The 18,572-nt window shown below is 31.3% G+C and overlaps 1 protein-coding gene across 2 annotated transcripts; it reads right to left on the minus strand.

Moving 5' to 3' along the window:
- Positions 1-1,602: 1,602 nt before the first annotated feature.
- Positions 1,603-18,480, minus strand: LOC143045030 (uncharacterized). Of its 2 annotated transcripts, none has more exons than XM_076217315.1 (9): positions 18,360-18,480; positions 14,232-14,842; positions 13,750-13,883; positions 11,051-11,224; positions 9,746-9,781; positions 4,578-4,667; positions 3,545-3,644; positions 2,503-2,898; positions 1,603-1,792 (listed from the first exon to the last, which is right to left on the minus strand). In XM_076217315.1, the coding sequence occupies exons 2-9, from the start codon at positions 14,836-14,838 to the stop codon at positions 1,671-1,673; spliced, it is 1,659 nt and encodes a 552-aa protein (XP_076073430.1). In that variant the 5' UTR covers positions 14,839-14,842; positions 18,360-18,480; the 3' UTR covers positions 1,603-1,670. The 2 variants fall into 2 exon arrangements, with proteins under 2 accessions (XP_076073430.1, XP_076073429.1); XM_076217314.1 differs by lacking the exon at positions 18,360-18,480 and adding an exon at positions 18,231-18,304.
- Positions 18,481-18,572: the final 92 nt, after the last annotated feature.

Here is an 18,572-nt window from a genome sequence, read left to right on the forward strand (position 1 = left end):
TGTGTTTAAATTTCATTGATTTCTATTTACTTATACTAAAGTTATTGTGCGAAAACCAAGAATAATGCTTATTTGGGCCCTTTTTTGGCCCCTAATTCCTAAACTGTTTGAACTAAAACTCCCAAAATCAATCCCAACCTTCCTTTTGTGGTCATAAACCTTGTGTCAAAATTTCATAGATTTCTATTTACTAAAACTAAAGTTATAGTGCGAAAACCAAGAAAATGCTTATTTGGGCCCTTTTTGGCCCCTAATTCCTAAAATTTTGAGACCAAAACTCCCAAAATCAATCCCAACCTTCCTTTTGTGGTTATAAACCTTGTGTTAAAATTTCATAGATTTTTATTCACTTTTACTAAAGTTAGAGTGCGAAAACTAAAAGTATTCGGACAACGACGACGACGCCAACGTGATAGCAATAAACGACGAAAAATTAAAATTTTTGCGGTCGTATAAAAAGGATTATTGAAATTTGGAAATTTTATATTTTTTTTACAGGGTGTAGAAGACGAAGAAAGAGAAACTGGATTGAGTCAAATTTGGCTCTCAATGTTGTGAGAGTTACGTCATAGATGGTGTGACATCAACGTGAGTCATTTGCATAGCTAGGTCAGTAGTCCCATTCCTTGAAAATGTGGCAGTCAAGTGATGCATTTAATGAAATGAGTGTAAATGATCAGCATTATAGGACAAAATTGTTTAATTTTAAATTTTAAATTAAATTACAAACATCATGGATAATCTACAGAATTCAATATTTCACAAGGAGCAATGATGGAACTAAGGAAAACTTGCGTGAAGTTCCCCTGGATAATGGTTAGCAACGTCCAGGGATATGGGTTTGCAACACCCAGGGGCTATGGGTTTTGTAACGACGTGCATTAACCAATCAAATTCCTAGATATATACTCAGCTGGGGATAAAGGTGTTTAAAACAAAGTTTACTATCCAGGAGGGTATAACTTTGCCAACCCAGCATTTATATATGGATACAAATAAAATTATTTAAAATTTATATACTCTCAGTGTCTTTCCCACAGCTTTCAGTCTTTCCTGTTTTTTTTGGGTCTTTCCTGGTATAGTTAAAAAGGATTTATTGAATGCTAGCTTCTTTGTAGAAATTATGGCATCAAATTCATAATACAATCTATGAGAAATCATTTAGATAGCTTCATATGTTTCACTCATCTGAACTGGCTTTTTATCAATTTTCATCAATAATACTTTATAACAATAATGTGTAAATTATGCAAACTTTTCAAACCATGACTGAATGTATTAGGCAAAATTATCATCATGAAAAAAAAGATGCACCAATGCTAATACAGCTGCATATACCAAATATCATTGACCTACCGAAATCAGTTCCTCATAAATGACCTACACTACTGCATCTCATTGTGGAGAGGGCTTACATAAGCTATGCTTGTTGCCCAATCCAATACAATTTATTTGAATAAAATACTGTTTAAACTAACTAGCTAATCACATACTAATACATTGTTGACACAACCTCCGCAAAAACAAAATGTTCTTCATTTATTCTAGTCAGAATCTCCTTTTGAGAAAATCAAGTGATATCTATTTAACAAAGAAGAGAAACAGCTGGTAATAATTTATTAGATAATATCTTTTTCAAAACAATAAATACATCACTAATTTGTCATTCATTATCTTTTAGGATTACTGATTGTAAACCTTAGATCTTTTATATTAAATCCTCTATTACTACTTTGTGTACCAGTCTTTTGTTTTATAGAGTGACCATCTTTCTTACTTTTCTTTAGTTTATCTGAAAAATATAATCAAGAAAATCCTTTATTACATGTAAATGTCTGCAAGTTAAATTACGATATTAATTCTATTGACTAAAACTGACATAATGTGAAACAGGGCCAGCTGAAGCATACCTCTGGGTGCGGGAGTTTCTCGCTGCATTAAAGACCTATAGGTGGCTTTTGACTGTTGTCTCTTTGAAACATTCTCCATTTCCATTCTCAATTTTATTGGAATATTATAATCACCAACTAGAAATTCTGAGTACAGGAAATTTTTTCAACATAAATCTACAAGGTTGATGAGTGCACAAAAAATTACCGTAATTTAACTTTGCAACATGTTGATGTCACATGGCAACCAACTCATCAAGTGTATTTCCTTAGTTGTAATTTCATGATATTTTTACTCAACCCTTTTCTTACAACATGTATACAATTGGTATTTTATTTGCAGATCTCTAGCACTGACAAATTGTGCAGTTTCAAGTGAATATGCTTTCACTGATTGCTTATTGAAGTTGATCCAACATCAATTATTTATAAAAATCATTAAAAATAGAAAGAAAAAGGTAATCGATCAAATTTAGTTAGACATGATTAAAAAATTATGTAATTGAAATATATAAATGTGATGCAAATGCTTACATTAAATATCAATGGTCTGTTTCTAGTACTTTTTAAATAACATGCAAAAAAATATTTGTTCTAATATTTCTGTACATACTTTTCTTTTTCTTGGGTAGGGGACCATAATATTCTTCCTCCAAACTCAATCTCTTTTTATTCTTTTTTTTTCTTTCCTTCTCCTTTCTTTTTATGCTTTTATCAAGTTTATTTTTATCTGATTTAACCTTTCTATTCCCATATGTTTTCTTCTCACTAGTATATAAATCCATATCCATCATTTTACGGAACCTGTCAGGTTTTTTCTCCTTAAATGTCCATGTAGTCTTCTTTTTCTTTTTCTTAGTATAACTATAGTCATCGGTTTCAATGTAACTACTTCTATCAAAGTCTTCCTCATAGTTTTTTGTTATTTTGAAACCACCACTGTTTGAACTATATTCTTTCTCTACTTTCCTAATTTTCTTTGGACTGCTTGTATCCTCTTCATGCATTTCTGATGAAAAATAAAATAATTATAAGAATCAACTGCAACATAAGCATGATAAGAAACCATTTAGATGACAGATTTTCCATAATCCTTTGAAAGAATGAGGTTTAGTTTTGTCAAAGTTTCAATACTAAATATCAAATGAAGAGAATATGCTACCAACATGACCAAGGTCATTTTCAAAGTACTTGAAATTTTCTGACCCTATTATTTTTGTAAAACAATATACCAAATTATTTGAAGAGAAACTGAACTTTATCAGGGACTTTTAAGACTATTGAAAAAAATTTAAAGTAAAAGATAACTATTTTATTATTTCAGAAATTTTTAAACTCTGTAATTCCAAACAAATTGACACGCCAGAATTGACGTTTATCAATAAAAGAACAAATTATCTACTGCATATTCACTATTTATCTTTTGATACTGATCTTTGTGGATTTTGTGGGAAAAGGGGACCCACAAATTAAAATGTTCAACAAGTTCTAGAAAACCAGAAAATCAAATTTCTACAAAAAAATGCAAGTTTTCCTGTTTCCATAAAAAATTGATAGTGGACGAAAATATATGAATCCAGTGTAACCCTTTCTTTCATGATTTATCCAATTCAGTTTTCTAACATTAACATTTTGACCAATTCATTAACTTTTACCTTTTTTTCTTTTGGCGACTCTGACATCAGACTTTCTGTATTGAGATATAAGTGTACAAGATGGTAATGTATGTCTGTCCATTCTCTCTTCCTCACAATCCTACAGAAAAAAGAAAATCTTCATGAAAATGAAATTGTTATACCCCAGTAATCACTTTATTATAGTGTTCAGGTGGTACCAAACACCTTGACTCAAATTAATTTGGCTCGTTTAATTTTCATAAAATTTGGAAAAAATATTTAAATTAATCCTTTGACAAAAATATAAAAATTTCAAAAAACTTAAACTAATTGCTTTCTTGGAATAATTTCTTTGGATATATAGCAGTTTGACAAACACTAATTTTGATCATTGAGAAGCTTAATATTCCCTTAGCAATACAACGTGATTAAAAATGTTGAGCTGATTTTACAGAGTTATCTCCCTGTAGTGTTATGTACCACCTTAGATCACTATGCTGACATAAGGTTGAATTTTCCTGGTTGATGAAAACACTGTTGCTTCTATATTGGGTTTTAAATTCATAGTTTTATGTAAAAACATTTTCGGAGACACTGAAAAATATCTAACTAGAGGCGTAACTGTACCGGCTTGCAAGTTTATTATGATTATATTAACTATTGAATCATTTGTCCACCTGGGAAAAAAATTGCCAAAGTAAGAAGAAATACATATCCTTGAAAGGACTCAGTAGCCAAGTGGTCTAAGTAGTCCAACAAGCCTGTCAATACTGAGGTTGTGGGTCCAAATCCAGTATGTGCGTGCTAGTTTGCTGGCTGGCGCATTTGACTCTAATCTTAATTGACCAGGATTGCAAGTATCTCACCTAATGTCTATGGTACTCTGGCTTCCTCCATCAATGAAAACTGACAGGCATGAAAAAAGCCCAGGTGTTGGCAGTGGCATTAAACACCAATAAATCAATCAATTGATTGATTGATTGTTGGTTGCTTAATGTCCAGTGGATAAATCAATCAAAATCTTTGGATAACACAGCATGTAAAATAATAATCAAACTTTAGATAAACTTACATGGTCAAAGTGGTCATCCCCTGCACAGTTTGAACAATGTTTCAGTGGGTTTTCATTATCTTTACCTCTTACCAATGGACCATGAACAGTCTGAAATCAGTAAAATCACAACTTAAATTCTAAAACCAGTAAAATCAAAACTAAATTATAAAATTAATTCAATCACAAATATGATTAAAGAAAAACATAAGAAAAGTGTTCCAATGTTATTTTATTTCAAAAGTATTGAAATCAAGAAAAGGTTCTTATTCAAATTAAAAAATGAACAATTTCTTGTTTAAAATACATCTTAATAACATTTCATTGCTTAACATAGAATGGATATATTACATCATGAGTATAGGAAAAACATTGTAATTACCTCCCCATGTTTTGCCATGTAATCATTAAACATCAACATCAATTTTTAATTAAGTAATAAAAAGAAAAAGAAATAAAAAACATCATAAATATCTAATAATCTTTCCAAAATTGCATATTTTTGATCAAATATTACTGTGAAAAAAGGTAAATATGCCAGTTTTCTAAACGGGTAATACCCTAAGGCAAAATTCCTCTGTAAATATCTGACTATTTATACACCTCAGCATCTGAATCTACTGAGGTCTGCTGCCATTGGAAATTTGTTATTTACTGAACTGATTTATATGGAAACTTTATGTTGACTTACTCTCCAATGGTGAACTTTGACCTCTTTTGCGTTCGAAAATAAGATGCCCAAGAATTATTCTGAATATGAGAGATTATTTTACTTATACAATTATATGCAGAAACAATGTATAAGAGATGAAAGAGCTATTTATTAATATCTTATTTTACCATACATAACTAAAATACTGTAAATCAACTTTTAACTTCAAGTTAAATCACAAAAAGGGGAGGGGGATGAAAATATAGGAATAAAACCACTAGTTCAAGTTTGTTAAATTCTGCAATTTCAAGCATTCAGATAGTCAGTTCATGTACATGCAATATTAAAATTATCCTGGACTCAACTGAAAAATTAACATAATTTATTACTGGAAACTGGTACCAATTAACATAATTTATTACTGAAACTGGTACCTAGTGTTTTAAACGTACTAAAACATGTGCAGTGATGTGCATCTGATCTGAGAAATAGACATACAAAATAAAACTGCTCCTATTTCAATTTCTTATTTTTTTTTTTTTATTATCTAAAATGAATATGCATTACCAAAGTATTCTTTAATGATTCCCAGCCCTTAACCTTTGCTTTAAACCAATATTACATGAAGATGGAAAAGCTATTTCATGTATTTGTAGAACTTTTATAATATTTTTTTTAAGTTAAATGTTTTTAGGACTTCTCCTAACATACATGTAGCCTAAATGTATTGGGTCCCATACCTATACACAGACATATGCTAATGGAAATAATCACTTTTTTAATATTTAAAATATTTTAATGGGATGGTATGTAAATAAACAGTAATGGATATCTCAATGGGTCATAAATTCAATATTTTTATTACATGTAATAAAAAATACTGTGCACCACTCATTTATCTTAATAATATGAAAGATCACATGTATTCCAAATCTTTTTCTCTTCTTTACCAATTTATACTTTCCCATTTTCCATTCCTAAAGAGAGCTGCTAGATTAAAACTAGAAACAGACCCTTTTACTCCTTCTGCGCCCTTATTCAAACACTTAAACTGGATGACAGTTGAACAGAGAATAAAATATCACAAGTTTGTGATGACATTTAAGTGCATTAAAAATAATGCCCCATCATATCTTACTAACAAGTGTCATTATGCTTCAGACAGAAATCCATACCCCTTGAGAAATACTTTTCAAGGAAACCTCCTCATACTTCCTAAACCAAAAACAGAATTGTTCAAAAAATCTTTTATGTATTCTGGACCATTCTTGTGGAATAATTTGCCAATACCATTAAGAAATATTACAAATGTTAATTCTTTCAAATATAAAATAACCAATCATTTATTGATATCAACCTAGCTGTTTAAATAATATTAAAAAAACTGATTATGTCATCATGTTTATTTTTTCATCTCATTTTATCAAGTTGTATTGAATGTTATTATCATATTTGACTTTTTATACTTATGTATGCAATGTATATGTTTGCATTTTGTTTGATTTTCATGATGAGGGCCTCATGGAAGATTAGTTATATAGCTAACTGTGTAACCCTCTTAAAATAAAGTATTGTTGTTGTTGTTATTATAGTAACACAATTGTAATTATCTGCCATGTTTTGCCACACTATCATTAAACATCAACATCCCTTTCAAATAATGAAATAAAATAAAATTGAAATAAAAAATATCAACGTTATCTAATTATCTTTCTGACATTGATTTCTTGGGTTAATTATTGATGTAAGCAAAGGCCAATATGCCAGGTTTCCAACCAGGTAATACCATAAGGCAAAATTCCTCTGTAAATATCTGACTATTTATACATCTCAGCATCTGTATCTACTGAGGTCTGCTGCCATTGGAAATTGTTATTTACTGAACTGATTAACATGGAAACTTTATGTTGACTTACTCTCCAATGGTGAACATTGACCTCTTTTGCTTCATTACATAAAATATATTTAGACAAAATGGGAAGGAGTGCAGAAGGTATAGTCACTCTAATAACTTATGTTCCTATGAATTTCAAGCAATTATAGGTTTTTGTCAAAAGCTTATAAATGTGATGGTTATTCAATGAAGTTAAAACCCGACCGTGCAACGGCTGTATAGCCAGTCAAGGTTGTTAAAAACTTCCATTTGTTGAAGTTAAAACTTGCATTTTAGATAGCACTGACTCCAGGTAGTTATAATAACAGGTTCATCTGATTTGAGAAACAGACAAAATTTGCCCTCCCCCTTCAAGCATTTTTATTATTTAAAACAAAACTTTAAAAGGTTTAAAAATTATCCCCTTTTATTTCATACCAGCAATATTCAAACATTATACATATTTCAAAGTTGTAACTATGCATAGGAACTGTTTTGTTTTAGTGTACTATATTTTAAAGTCTTTCCTGATAGAACCCAAATTAATATAGCAGAGGTGGTTTCAGAAATTTTCAAACTAACTTTGAGATAGAAGTGCTCATATGGTCATGTTATGTCAAATATATATATAAGTGGTGTGTCATTTTAGGGAGGTAATATTTTGATGCGTATGGTAATGAATGTTTCAATGGATCACATATTTATATTTTCGAATTAGATGTATGTTTATACTATGCATCTCTCCTTTTATCTAATTAATAACAATTATCACATGTGGTTAACATCTTTTTCTCTAATCACCATTCTGAATCACATTGTAGGTACAGAAACAAAATTGTAATTATGTCCCATGTTTTACCATACTATCATAAAAAACAGTATAACTTTTTAAACAGAAAGAATTTAAAAGAAATTCAAATTCAAAATATATAATTCATCTAATAATCTACTCAAAATGTTTTACTGGTAAAAAAAATAGTTTACAACTAAGGGCATTTTGCCAGTCTTTTAACCAGGTAATACCATAAGGCAAAATTGCTCTGTAAATATCTGACTATTTATACATCTCAGCATCAGTATCTGCTGAGGTCTGCTGCCATTGGAAATTTGTTATTTACTGAACTGATTTATATGGAAACTTTATGTTGACTTACTCTCCAATGGTGAACTTTGACCTCTTTTGTTGTATGAAAATAAATATGTTTCATTTTGTATGCTGGTATATACTTCATTGTACTTTACTACTTCAGCTCAAATTAATCTTTTATAAAGTACAACTTTAAAAAGAAAATTGAACTTGCTCTTGATCATCATCAAACACAATACATGTAGTTGTGTACAATGTGTGGCACTATGAACATTTTTCCTTAAATACACTTAATTTTTTATGGGGAGGAGGCCTTCTTTTTTCCTGCAGGAAGGTACAATGTATATATAGAAATAGATGCACAGGAACAGAACATAGACAATTATAAAATAACTTATTCAAGAATTCAATTATATTAAAAATCAACATGTGACAAAACATCACATACATGACATAAAATAAGGAATGTGTGTATTGCAGAGGTTAATTATCAGTTTTGTTTGGTCACAATTTGAATATTTTTTCGATACTATAATTCTAACTCTGATCCTGTTCCAGAACTCCCATTTCATGCCATAGGCTGAGTGAGCAAGTTAGAAAAGTAAAATAGAATAGAACAAGAATGTGTCCAAAGTACATGGATGCCCCACTCGCACTATCCTTTACCATGTTCAGTGGACCGTGAAATTGGGGTCAAAAGTCTAATTTGGCTTTAAAATTAGAAAGATCATATCATAAGCAACAAGTGTACTAAGTTTCAAGTTGATTGGACTTCAGCTTCATCAAAAACTACCTTGACCAAAAACTTTAACCTGAAACTCCCACTTTCATTTTCTATGTTCAGTGGACCGTGAAATTGGGATCAAAAGTCTAATTTGGCTTAAAATTAGAAAGATCATATCATAAGCAACAAGTGTACTAAGTTTCAAGTTGATTGGACTTCAGCTTCATCAAAAACTACCTTGACCAAAAACTTTAACCTGAAACTCCCACTTTCATTTTCTATGTTCAGTGGACCGTGAAATTGGGGTCAAAAGTCTAATTTGGCTTTAAAATTAGAAAGATCATATCATAAGCAACAAGTGTACTAAGTTTCAAGTTGATTGGACTTCAGCTTCATCAAAAACTACCTTGACCAAAAACTTTAACCTGAAACTCCCACTTTCATTTTCTATGTTCAGTGGACCGTGAAATTGGGGTCAAAAGTCTAATTTGGCTTAAAATTAGAAAGATCATATCATAAGCAACAAGTGTACTAAGTTTCAAGTTGATTGGACTTCAGCTTCATCGAAAACTACCTTGACCAAAAACTTTAACCTGAACGGACGAACGGACGAACGGACACACAGACGGACGGAGCCAGAGACCAGAAAACATAATGCCCCTCTACTATCGTAGGTGGGGCATAAAAACTGTGCATTGAGCTTTTAGTTATTAGTAGACTTTCCCTCATAAAGACCAAATTTTAAGATATTCTATTACATTGTGTGAGATGGCTTTTTTGCAGATTTAAGCTTTGGAATATAATACTAATGTCAAATTGTCCATGTTCAGTATATAAATTGAAGGACACTTACTGTTAGATGAAACTGTCTCCAAATTTCTGGACATTCCTGAAAATACAATTAGAATAAACAATAATTGATCGTGATTTTGTTGAGTAAGGTGCGTGTAAACTTTAAGCTGAAAGAGTTTGTGACCAGATGTATATAGTTCTATACAATATCAAATACTTGAACAATTTCAATATAAACATGTAACATTATCAGCTGGTCTAAAAAAACAGTTATATACAAGTTGTGATTAATTGAGTTATATCATATCTATATACATGTAACATATAATCAACTTTATAAAGCCACAAACCAATACAAAAATAATATTCACAAGAAAAAAGAAAACCATCATATTGCTTAAGCCTTTGTGCAGTTACATGCATTATAAAACCAGTTAAATTTGTATGAATACATTAATTTAAAAATTTGTATGATAATTTTGTCATCTTCTTTTGGTATCCAAATTGAATCCAAATCAAATTCTAACTTAAGAATGTTTTCTTATATTATCATGATTATCATTCTGTTCTATTGGTTAAGGATCATTTCAATAGACCTTTGGCTTTTAAACTAGCAGCAATTTCATAAGCTATACTGATTCAACATTGCACTATTCAAAATAAAAATTGTTTTACATTTGTCAGTTCTGGACCTTTTATAGCTGACTTTGCAGTATGGGCTTTGCTTATAGTTGAAGGCTGTATGGTGACCTAATATCTGAGTCATTTGGTCTTTTGTGAAAAGTTGTCTCAATGGCAATCATACCACATCTTTTTTATTTATGTTTTGAACAATTTAGAATAATTTGAGAGGTAATCATAATTCTCCCTCTGATTCATACCATAATGTCAATTTCCAAAGACATCATTGGGTCATTGAAAGTAAAATCATATGGTTAATGGGATAAAAATTCTTTCATGCCATTAGTTTACCTAGAGTAAACTGATATCTTCAAATTGTTAGCCAAAATTTATCATTCAAGTCTACTTTTCAGCAGTACAGCATTCAAATTATAACAAACAGGAATGTGTCCATAGTACATGGATGCCAAACTCACACTATCATTTTCTATGTTCAGTGGACCATGAAATTGGGGTCAAAACTCTAATTTGGCAGTGAAATAAGAAAGAACATATCAGTGATCAAATTTCAAGTTGATTGGACCCAATTCAATCTCATCAAAAACTACCTTGACCAAAAACTTAAACCTGAAGAGGGACAGACAGACAAACAAACGGAGGCACAGACCGAAATAATAATGTCCCTAGGTGGCATGGCAGTTAAAAATTCAGACAAAAACATCACTTGGCAAACTTTTTTACTTACATAGGCTGTATGTCCATACATCTGGCATCGATGGCAGTCTATATATTTAGATCGTCTTGATTTCGTACATTCATTTATGATATGGCCTGGTGTGTTACAGTTAAAACATATAGGATTTTTACAATTTCTACCAGTGTGACCTTCATCTCCACATAAATAGCATGCCATTAATTTCTACAAAAAAGAAAATGTAAACTTACAGTATTATTCATGATAGTAAAATTAAACCAAACTGACTGCTTATAGTAAAATATAATTTCAAGTTTCCACTTTAACAATGTTTAATAAATGTTTGAAACAAAATAATCTTATTTTTATTTTTTTGTCCAAACTATAGGCAATGCCAGGCCCTTTCAAAATAAGAGAAATATGGCTAAGTATTCAGTATAGTGTTGTTAGTGTGTGACAACGTGTATGATTTTAAAAGTAGCTGTTTCAATCTTAATAACATGATTTTCTGAAAGGAGAATGATTCTAGTTTAGGGTTTTACATGTAAAAAGATAATTATTTAGTCAGAAAACATAAAATTAGACCTAAATAGCATGTTGGACAGAGGTTATGTTGGACGTAACAGGACATTGAAAAATTGAATATTTTCCTTTTATATGAAGGCCTAGTTAATAGATATATCAATTTTTCTCTGACAGTTCATAAGATCTTCAATTTAAGTATATCATTTTGTTAAATTTTTCAAAAACTAACTTATTAGTTGGAAAAATCTAAAAATATGTCGGACAAACGGGGACATTTTTGGATGAGAATTTGTTCCATTTGCATCATTGAAAGTCAAAAACAAAATCAAAACTATGCTGTTTATACTAATATCTACAGCTGGTGTTCCTCAGCAAGAGGTAAAATGGTTTCTTATTAAATAAATGGATAAAACAAAACCATAAAAAACTGTAGGACAAACATAGGACAGATTATATTCCCTGTTGGACAAACATAGGACAGAATTCATTAATTTACTGATCCTAATGGGAATTTAAAAATGGGCACCTCTTCAGAAGAGACTAGGAAGGGTCTGAGAACTATTTTTTAGTTTATGTGGACTTGTTAGTTGTTAACAAGGTTCTTTTTACTTTTAAAAAGCTGTTACGTCCGACATTAGAAGATTTTGTCCTACGGTTCGTCCAACAGAAAATTAATGGACTCTTGTTACGTCCTAATTTTCAAAATTATGTCAAATTTAGACTGTCAACAGTTTAAAACCTCTTTATTTTTCATTTATATGGTAGTATTTAAGGTTAAGTAATTGTCAAAGTAGAAGCGAAATTGATTCTGTGACTTGTGGAAGCCATTTTAGAGAATATCTTGGATGTTGGACGTAACATTTTTTTGGACAAATGTTGGATGTAACTTCCATCTCTTGGTTGGACAGAAAGAGTGTTCACCCCTTCAATGTTGTTGACCTCAAGTAAAAAGGAACAGTTGACAGCAATACCGTATGCACATCGCGATTGTCGTAAAATTTGTTGTCATAAACATTAAAAAAAACTTAAACTGAGTTGGCAACTTGCAAATGAAAATTGAAATTTTCACCCGTAACGGTTGGACAGATTTTTCAAGAGTAAACTTTAATGACAATTCCTGAAAAAAATAAAACTTTCTGCTGTAACTTCATGATGAATTATCACATTTTAGTTAATAAGCTCAAGCCTCAAGATATTTTGTGCATTTAATTGCCCTCTATTGTTACATAACTTATATTTCATTTTCACATAGGAAGAAGACAGAAAATGTTAGTCCAACAACATGACCATTTAAAATTGTTTTTAATCCTTATTTTTCGATGATTTTTCATGTTTTAGTGTCCTTAACCTTGCCAACCCTATTGTTTTACCTGAAAATCCTTTTTACCTAGTTGCCATTCATACAAAAAGGTTAATAAAACAATTTTGATTTTGGGTCATTCGACCATGTCACAAAATAAGCATGCAAAAAATAGGGAATTCAACACTTCATTTATAAAATACTTTATTCAACAATAAACTTTTCATATGAGACTGTTTATATTATCTCTTCATCATGCAGTGAATTGATTAGCTACCTGCATTAAAACTCAAAATAATTTAAAATATGAAAAAAATGCATTTTTCTGGGACACCCATTGAAACAGCACTTTACTGAATACTTAGCCATATACAATATATGTATGTTGTCGGAAAATATAAGAGTTTTAGAAACAGGAGGAAAAGCAAGGTTCTGCCGAGCTTTTCTCCTGTTTCGCAGCAAGTACAAATAAATTATATATTTTCCGACAATGTTCATCATCATGTATTGTGTTTATCCTGAAATTACTCCCAACACTTGAATTTAGTTGTTAAAATCTAATTCATTGTCTCAAATTTTTCAAAGAAATCGACATAGTTGAAACACAGACGGAGAAGAGGACCCCAAAATGGACTGGTTTGGAAACAGAAATATTCATATTACTGCTTGCTCATCATGGAAGTGGGGTAACAGGAGACTTTATGTGTACAAGAACAAATAAAGGATCATAAAGCAACAATTTATTTGTATACCTGTTATTTGTACATTAGTAGGCTAATTGCAGGATAAATACATGTATGCATATTCATTGACATTTCATATTCAAGTTCATTTACAGTATCCTTGTAGAATTTGTAAGGTATTTTGTAACTCAATCACTAGTTTTAATTTTGTAGAATTACCTAATTTATAAATCATACTTTACCTTAGGTTGGGGACAGACTTTAGATAAATGTCCTGTTTCATTACAATTATGGCATCTTACTGAAGATGATCTGTAATATCTTCCCAACAAAGGATTACCAACAAATCTGTCTCGGTCAATTATGTTCCATTTCTCTGAAAATTGAAAATTAACAAAAAATTACCATCATTAAAATGAATTGATCATATACATGTACAGCAGCAGCAGAAGGCCATGTTTAACAGTGAGTCACTTTGACAAATATTCATTTGTTTATTACTGTATATAATTTTTCAGTTTTCAAAATTTATAAATACATGTATATATATATATATATATATATATGCAAAAATTAAAATAATACATGGAAATATTAAGGATTGTATAGTACATGTACGTACTTGCAATCATAAAGCTATATATAGTGATGCATTTCAAAAAGGTATCAAATTTCTGTTCAAAAACTGTTGCATCTGATCTTGGATGAGAATAAGTTTGTTTACCTTCTCCATCTTTTTCTCCCATATCCCTGACTGTCAGATTATCTAACATGGTTCTCTGATTGTGATCTACATTCAGGACAATGTCACCCATGTCATCACAACTCTCATCTAACATCATACAATCACTATCAATGTCAAGGTCGATGTCAGAACTGTCAACCTCTATTCCTTTATCAGAACTTATACTTATTGCATCTGTATCTGTTTGGGAATATATATGAATCACTTCTTCCTTATCTCCCTTTTCATTTTTTTTCAATCCGTCAAAAGAGTTTATTAATAACCTCTTTTTCTTAGATTTTTTTCTCTTACAAGGTGAACCCTCTGTACTTGATGATATTGTTATACAACTGTCATTAATTGACGATTTAATTGTCATTTTCTTATCCTCTGACTTTTCTTCACTCTGTTTCAATTCTCCATTTTCTGAACATTGAAAAAGGAAGTGTTTATCATCCTCTTCCTTCGCATCATCCTGACAGTAATGGATCTGAGCATACAATGCTTGTTCAATTTCTTCTCGATCTGACTCACTACAATGGCTGTGTTCACTGTCAGAGCCTTTAAAGCCATCATCTTCCAACTGGTCATAACTAGAGACAAACATTCTTCTACAAATGACACCAAAATATATTTAAGTAAAATATTTCTACATGTTGCAAGAATCGGTCAAAAATTACAAAAAATATTTATACAATTATATATATATATATATAATTACATCACTTCAGCTCCTGTCAAAAGTTTACCTGATTTCAATAAAATGTTTGACTGAGGGTATGATTTCTTTGTCTCAGTCATAGAGAGATCTACAGTAGGCTGCATAAACCTTATCCACAGCTCCTCATTGATAAATTTCCCATAAGGGGAGTTAAATATAAATTTTAGCACAGATGACAGTGAAATTGATAAACCTGAATTTCCTGAACATTCATTTTCTATGATATTGAAATTTGGGTCAGTCAAATTTCACAGAGAACGGTGAGAAATGTATTCTATACTCTAATAAATTGAAATATCTTGGGAAATCATGGAATCTGATTTAAAAATGCAGAAGGTCATCCATACATTTGTTTCTACTACCTCAAAATTGACACTTATTCTTATAAATCATAACTTATGTAATTTTTAGAAATATTTTGCACCAACAAGCACTTATCAACATGATCAAAGAGCAGATTGCTCTGAGGAATACGATTGCCATTGTTTTCATTGATACATGTAATAGTATTATTTTCAAAAATAATTCAACAGCACGTGTAAAATACTTGTGAAATGTAATTTACGTAATCTGAATAGTTATTTAACTTTAAAAATTGCAAATCCTCGATACAAGTGAATGAACAACGTACTTATTGTGTTTTATTTTTGTACTTTCAATTCCAAGTTGACTTTTCACAGCAGTCACTGAGAGTGAGAGAAGGTATTTAACTTCGTACCTCATATTATCACCTATTTTCTTACGTGAATTCTAGATAGAATCCCATTCCTAACTCTTTAAAGATCTTTAAAGTTTAATTTCCTTTGGGTCAGTGGGCATGACTCCTTTCCGTACACATTCCTCTCTTTAAATTGCGATCGGTTTTTAATGTAATACGACATCTATCGACAACAAGTTAATTTTTTCGTGATGTATCGTCGTTTGACGAAAGTAACTTACGGAAAGGAGACGACTTTAAGCAATAATATGGAATACTCCATTTTGGCTGAAGGGGTGTTCTAGTTACATCTTCACGTTGTGGACTACATTTATTTAAATTTAAATGATGCATGATTTAAAATTATGCAACACAAATAACCCTCAATGGCAGACAGACATAGAAAGAATCTCATGAGGTCAGTCATGGCTAAGTCATTTTGTAAGTTGAATTGGTTCCCAAAGTTACAAAGAATGTCAAACTGATAAAAATGGCTTTGACGTTATGATGTCAACATGGTCAAAGGAAGGTGTCACAGTTAAAAAAACAAATAGCCTTTCAAGAAGTCATAATTATTTGGACTACCTATGATCATGATTATGTTCACGTAATAGACCATTTTTCTGTTATGTGTTTCACCTGAAAAGTTCCTCAATTATGCAAACCTTTACGTTGTCATTTACCAGATGGGACAATATTCCTTATGCACCTCTGATTGAGGAACACAAAAGTTGTTTGTAAACAAAAAATCTCTGTGTAGTGATATTGGACATGTTTCAATTTTTAACAAATGACTGAGCTAAACCATTTGTGTTGATCTGGAAAGTATAGGACCTCAGAATAAATGTGTAAAACTACAGTCATTACATGTATTCAAAATATTAAATTTTCAAAGTGTGAAAAAAGGGACTTTTTACCATAAAGAGCTGCATCACGAAAGGATTTTCGGGGTATGCTTATTACGGGAAAATGAATCACACTTTGAACTCCGCAAATTTAACCACATATAAAAATGTCTCAGCTTCGAAACAAGCCATCATACATGCATATAGAAGTTTACGATATGGGCTGAGCTACTGAAAAAACGTTACCATTACCGCCTTGGAGAAACAGTTGCACATATTGTCCCAGATAGAAAGGACTGTCTTTATCACTGCACTTGCCACTATGAAGGTTTATCAAGCATCTTCATAATCGACTTTATCCAGGATAAACTAGCATTTATGTTTGTTTTGTAGGTACTTAATCACAAAAATGAATTCTCTAATGACACTATGACAGCAGTGCTGATTAACAATTATAAGAATTTAATTTGCTGAATAATTTGTACAATATAGCTACATCATGTACATGGTAGTATCATATTTTTTCAACCTCTCCCTTATCACCTGATGGAAGTGACCATGTCCTGTACACCAAGGTTGATGTTCAATAAACTTGAAAGTAGTCTATTCACTGTTCACTATTGGGACTATACACCTAAACGGGTTACGCTATTTGTCCACCATTATACAATGATTACTGGACATCACACAGGTTCATGTCGAATTTTGATGTCATAAAACAAAATATCTGAGTTCCAATGGAAAAGTGATTGTAATATGACTTCAGATAATTCAAATGTGACAGATTCTCGGGTCAACTGGGAATAGTGATAAGGACGGAAAAAACATATGTCTGTTTAAGGCAACATGCTTTAAAAAAGGGGGTAAGTAGGTCGGTATTTCCATTTTTTTATTTTTACATTTTATCTTTTGAGACATGTTTTAGAGTGTGCATTTCATCTTGTCGTGGTCCGAGCTGATCATGGGCAAAGTTAACCCGTAATTTTGATGATTGGATTATTTCCCTTTGTTATTGGTTGGAAAAAAAATGGCGGCTCAATGTTTGTTTCATCACACGAGTCACAAATTTTCTTAAAACAGCATCATATTCACAATTATGAATATTGGGATGTATCAGGCAATACCATCTACACTTTTTACACAATTTTAGGTTATTTTTCACATTACGATGGAAATAAATGGCTTAGGGTCAGTGCTCAAAGTAGGGTCAGTCAGGTAACCGTTAACAGACACATATTTTTTTTTGGCCTAAGGTGTATACTTATCTGTAGGCAATATACATGATATAGGAAAGGTGTACTGACATAAGTAGTCTCTAAACACATTAACTCCAAATGGAGCTTTGGTTAGTAGAAGCCATATTAACTATGTGTATCAGTGAGAAAAATGTAAAAGCATAAAAATATAGTATATATACCAATACACATAATTAACAGTGCCTGGTGTCTGGTGATGTTTCATAGCCTGACCGGTTTTGGTCCAAAAAGGACCTTTATCAGAGGCAGAATGGTGGATTAATGTATACATATCTGTAGTTAACCAGCAAATATCCACTTTTTGATATGGGACGAGCTCTGACGTCCCACGCCCACGGCCCCAGCTTGTTTGGCAAAACAGCTGTTTGACGTCAGAGAAATCTCGGCCTATCTTTTAACTCTGTTCTACAAAAAAGTTAATTAATCGATGGAGCCTTTAACCCTGTTGTATAAAAGCCAGTATTGTTAACTACGACATACCCGTACTGATACAGAGGAAGACCTGTCTGTTGAAACTGATTATTGACACAGACTGCCATAGTAATCGACAGAATTGTAGTCATGAAAATATTTTCAAATAACAGTTTAATGAGAAAATGATTAGCTTACACCAGTTAAACTGATTAAAGGTGGCAGCTCATAATAATGTTGGTTTTACGATAAATTTAACATGCTCCGATGGCCAAATCCTGTTCTGCATAGTCAAAAAGTTTCTTACAATAATCATCACTGGACGTAGATATTTTCTGTATTATAAAACGTAGAAATGAATAAGATTTATAACTTGACCTAAATCTTTTAAGTGTTTTTAAAGATTGATAT

This window comes from Mytilus galloprovincialis, chromosome 9 (genome assembly GCF_965363235.1).
Source record: "Mytilus galloprovincialis chromosome 9, xbMytGall1.hap1.1, whole genome shotgun sequence".
NCBI lineage: Eukaryota > Metazoa > Mollusca > Bivalvia > Mytilida > Mytilidae > Mytilus > Mytilus galloprovincialis.

Coding starts and splice junctions, on each gene's coding strand:
- LOC143045030 (XM_076217314.1), bottom strand. CDS start 18,289: ATGGCAGTCTGTGTCAATAATCAGTTTCAACAGACAGGTCTTCCTCTG. Junction 14,843..18,230: donor CTTCCTCTGTATCAGTACGG/GTATGTCGTAGT, acceptor TGTCATTTGTAG/AAGAATGTTTGTCTCTAGTT. Junction 13,884..14,231: donor GGGAGAAAAAGATGGAGAAG/GTAAACAAACTT, acceptor TTCAATTTTCAG/AGAAATGGAACATAATTGAC.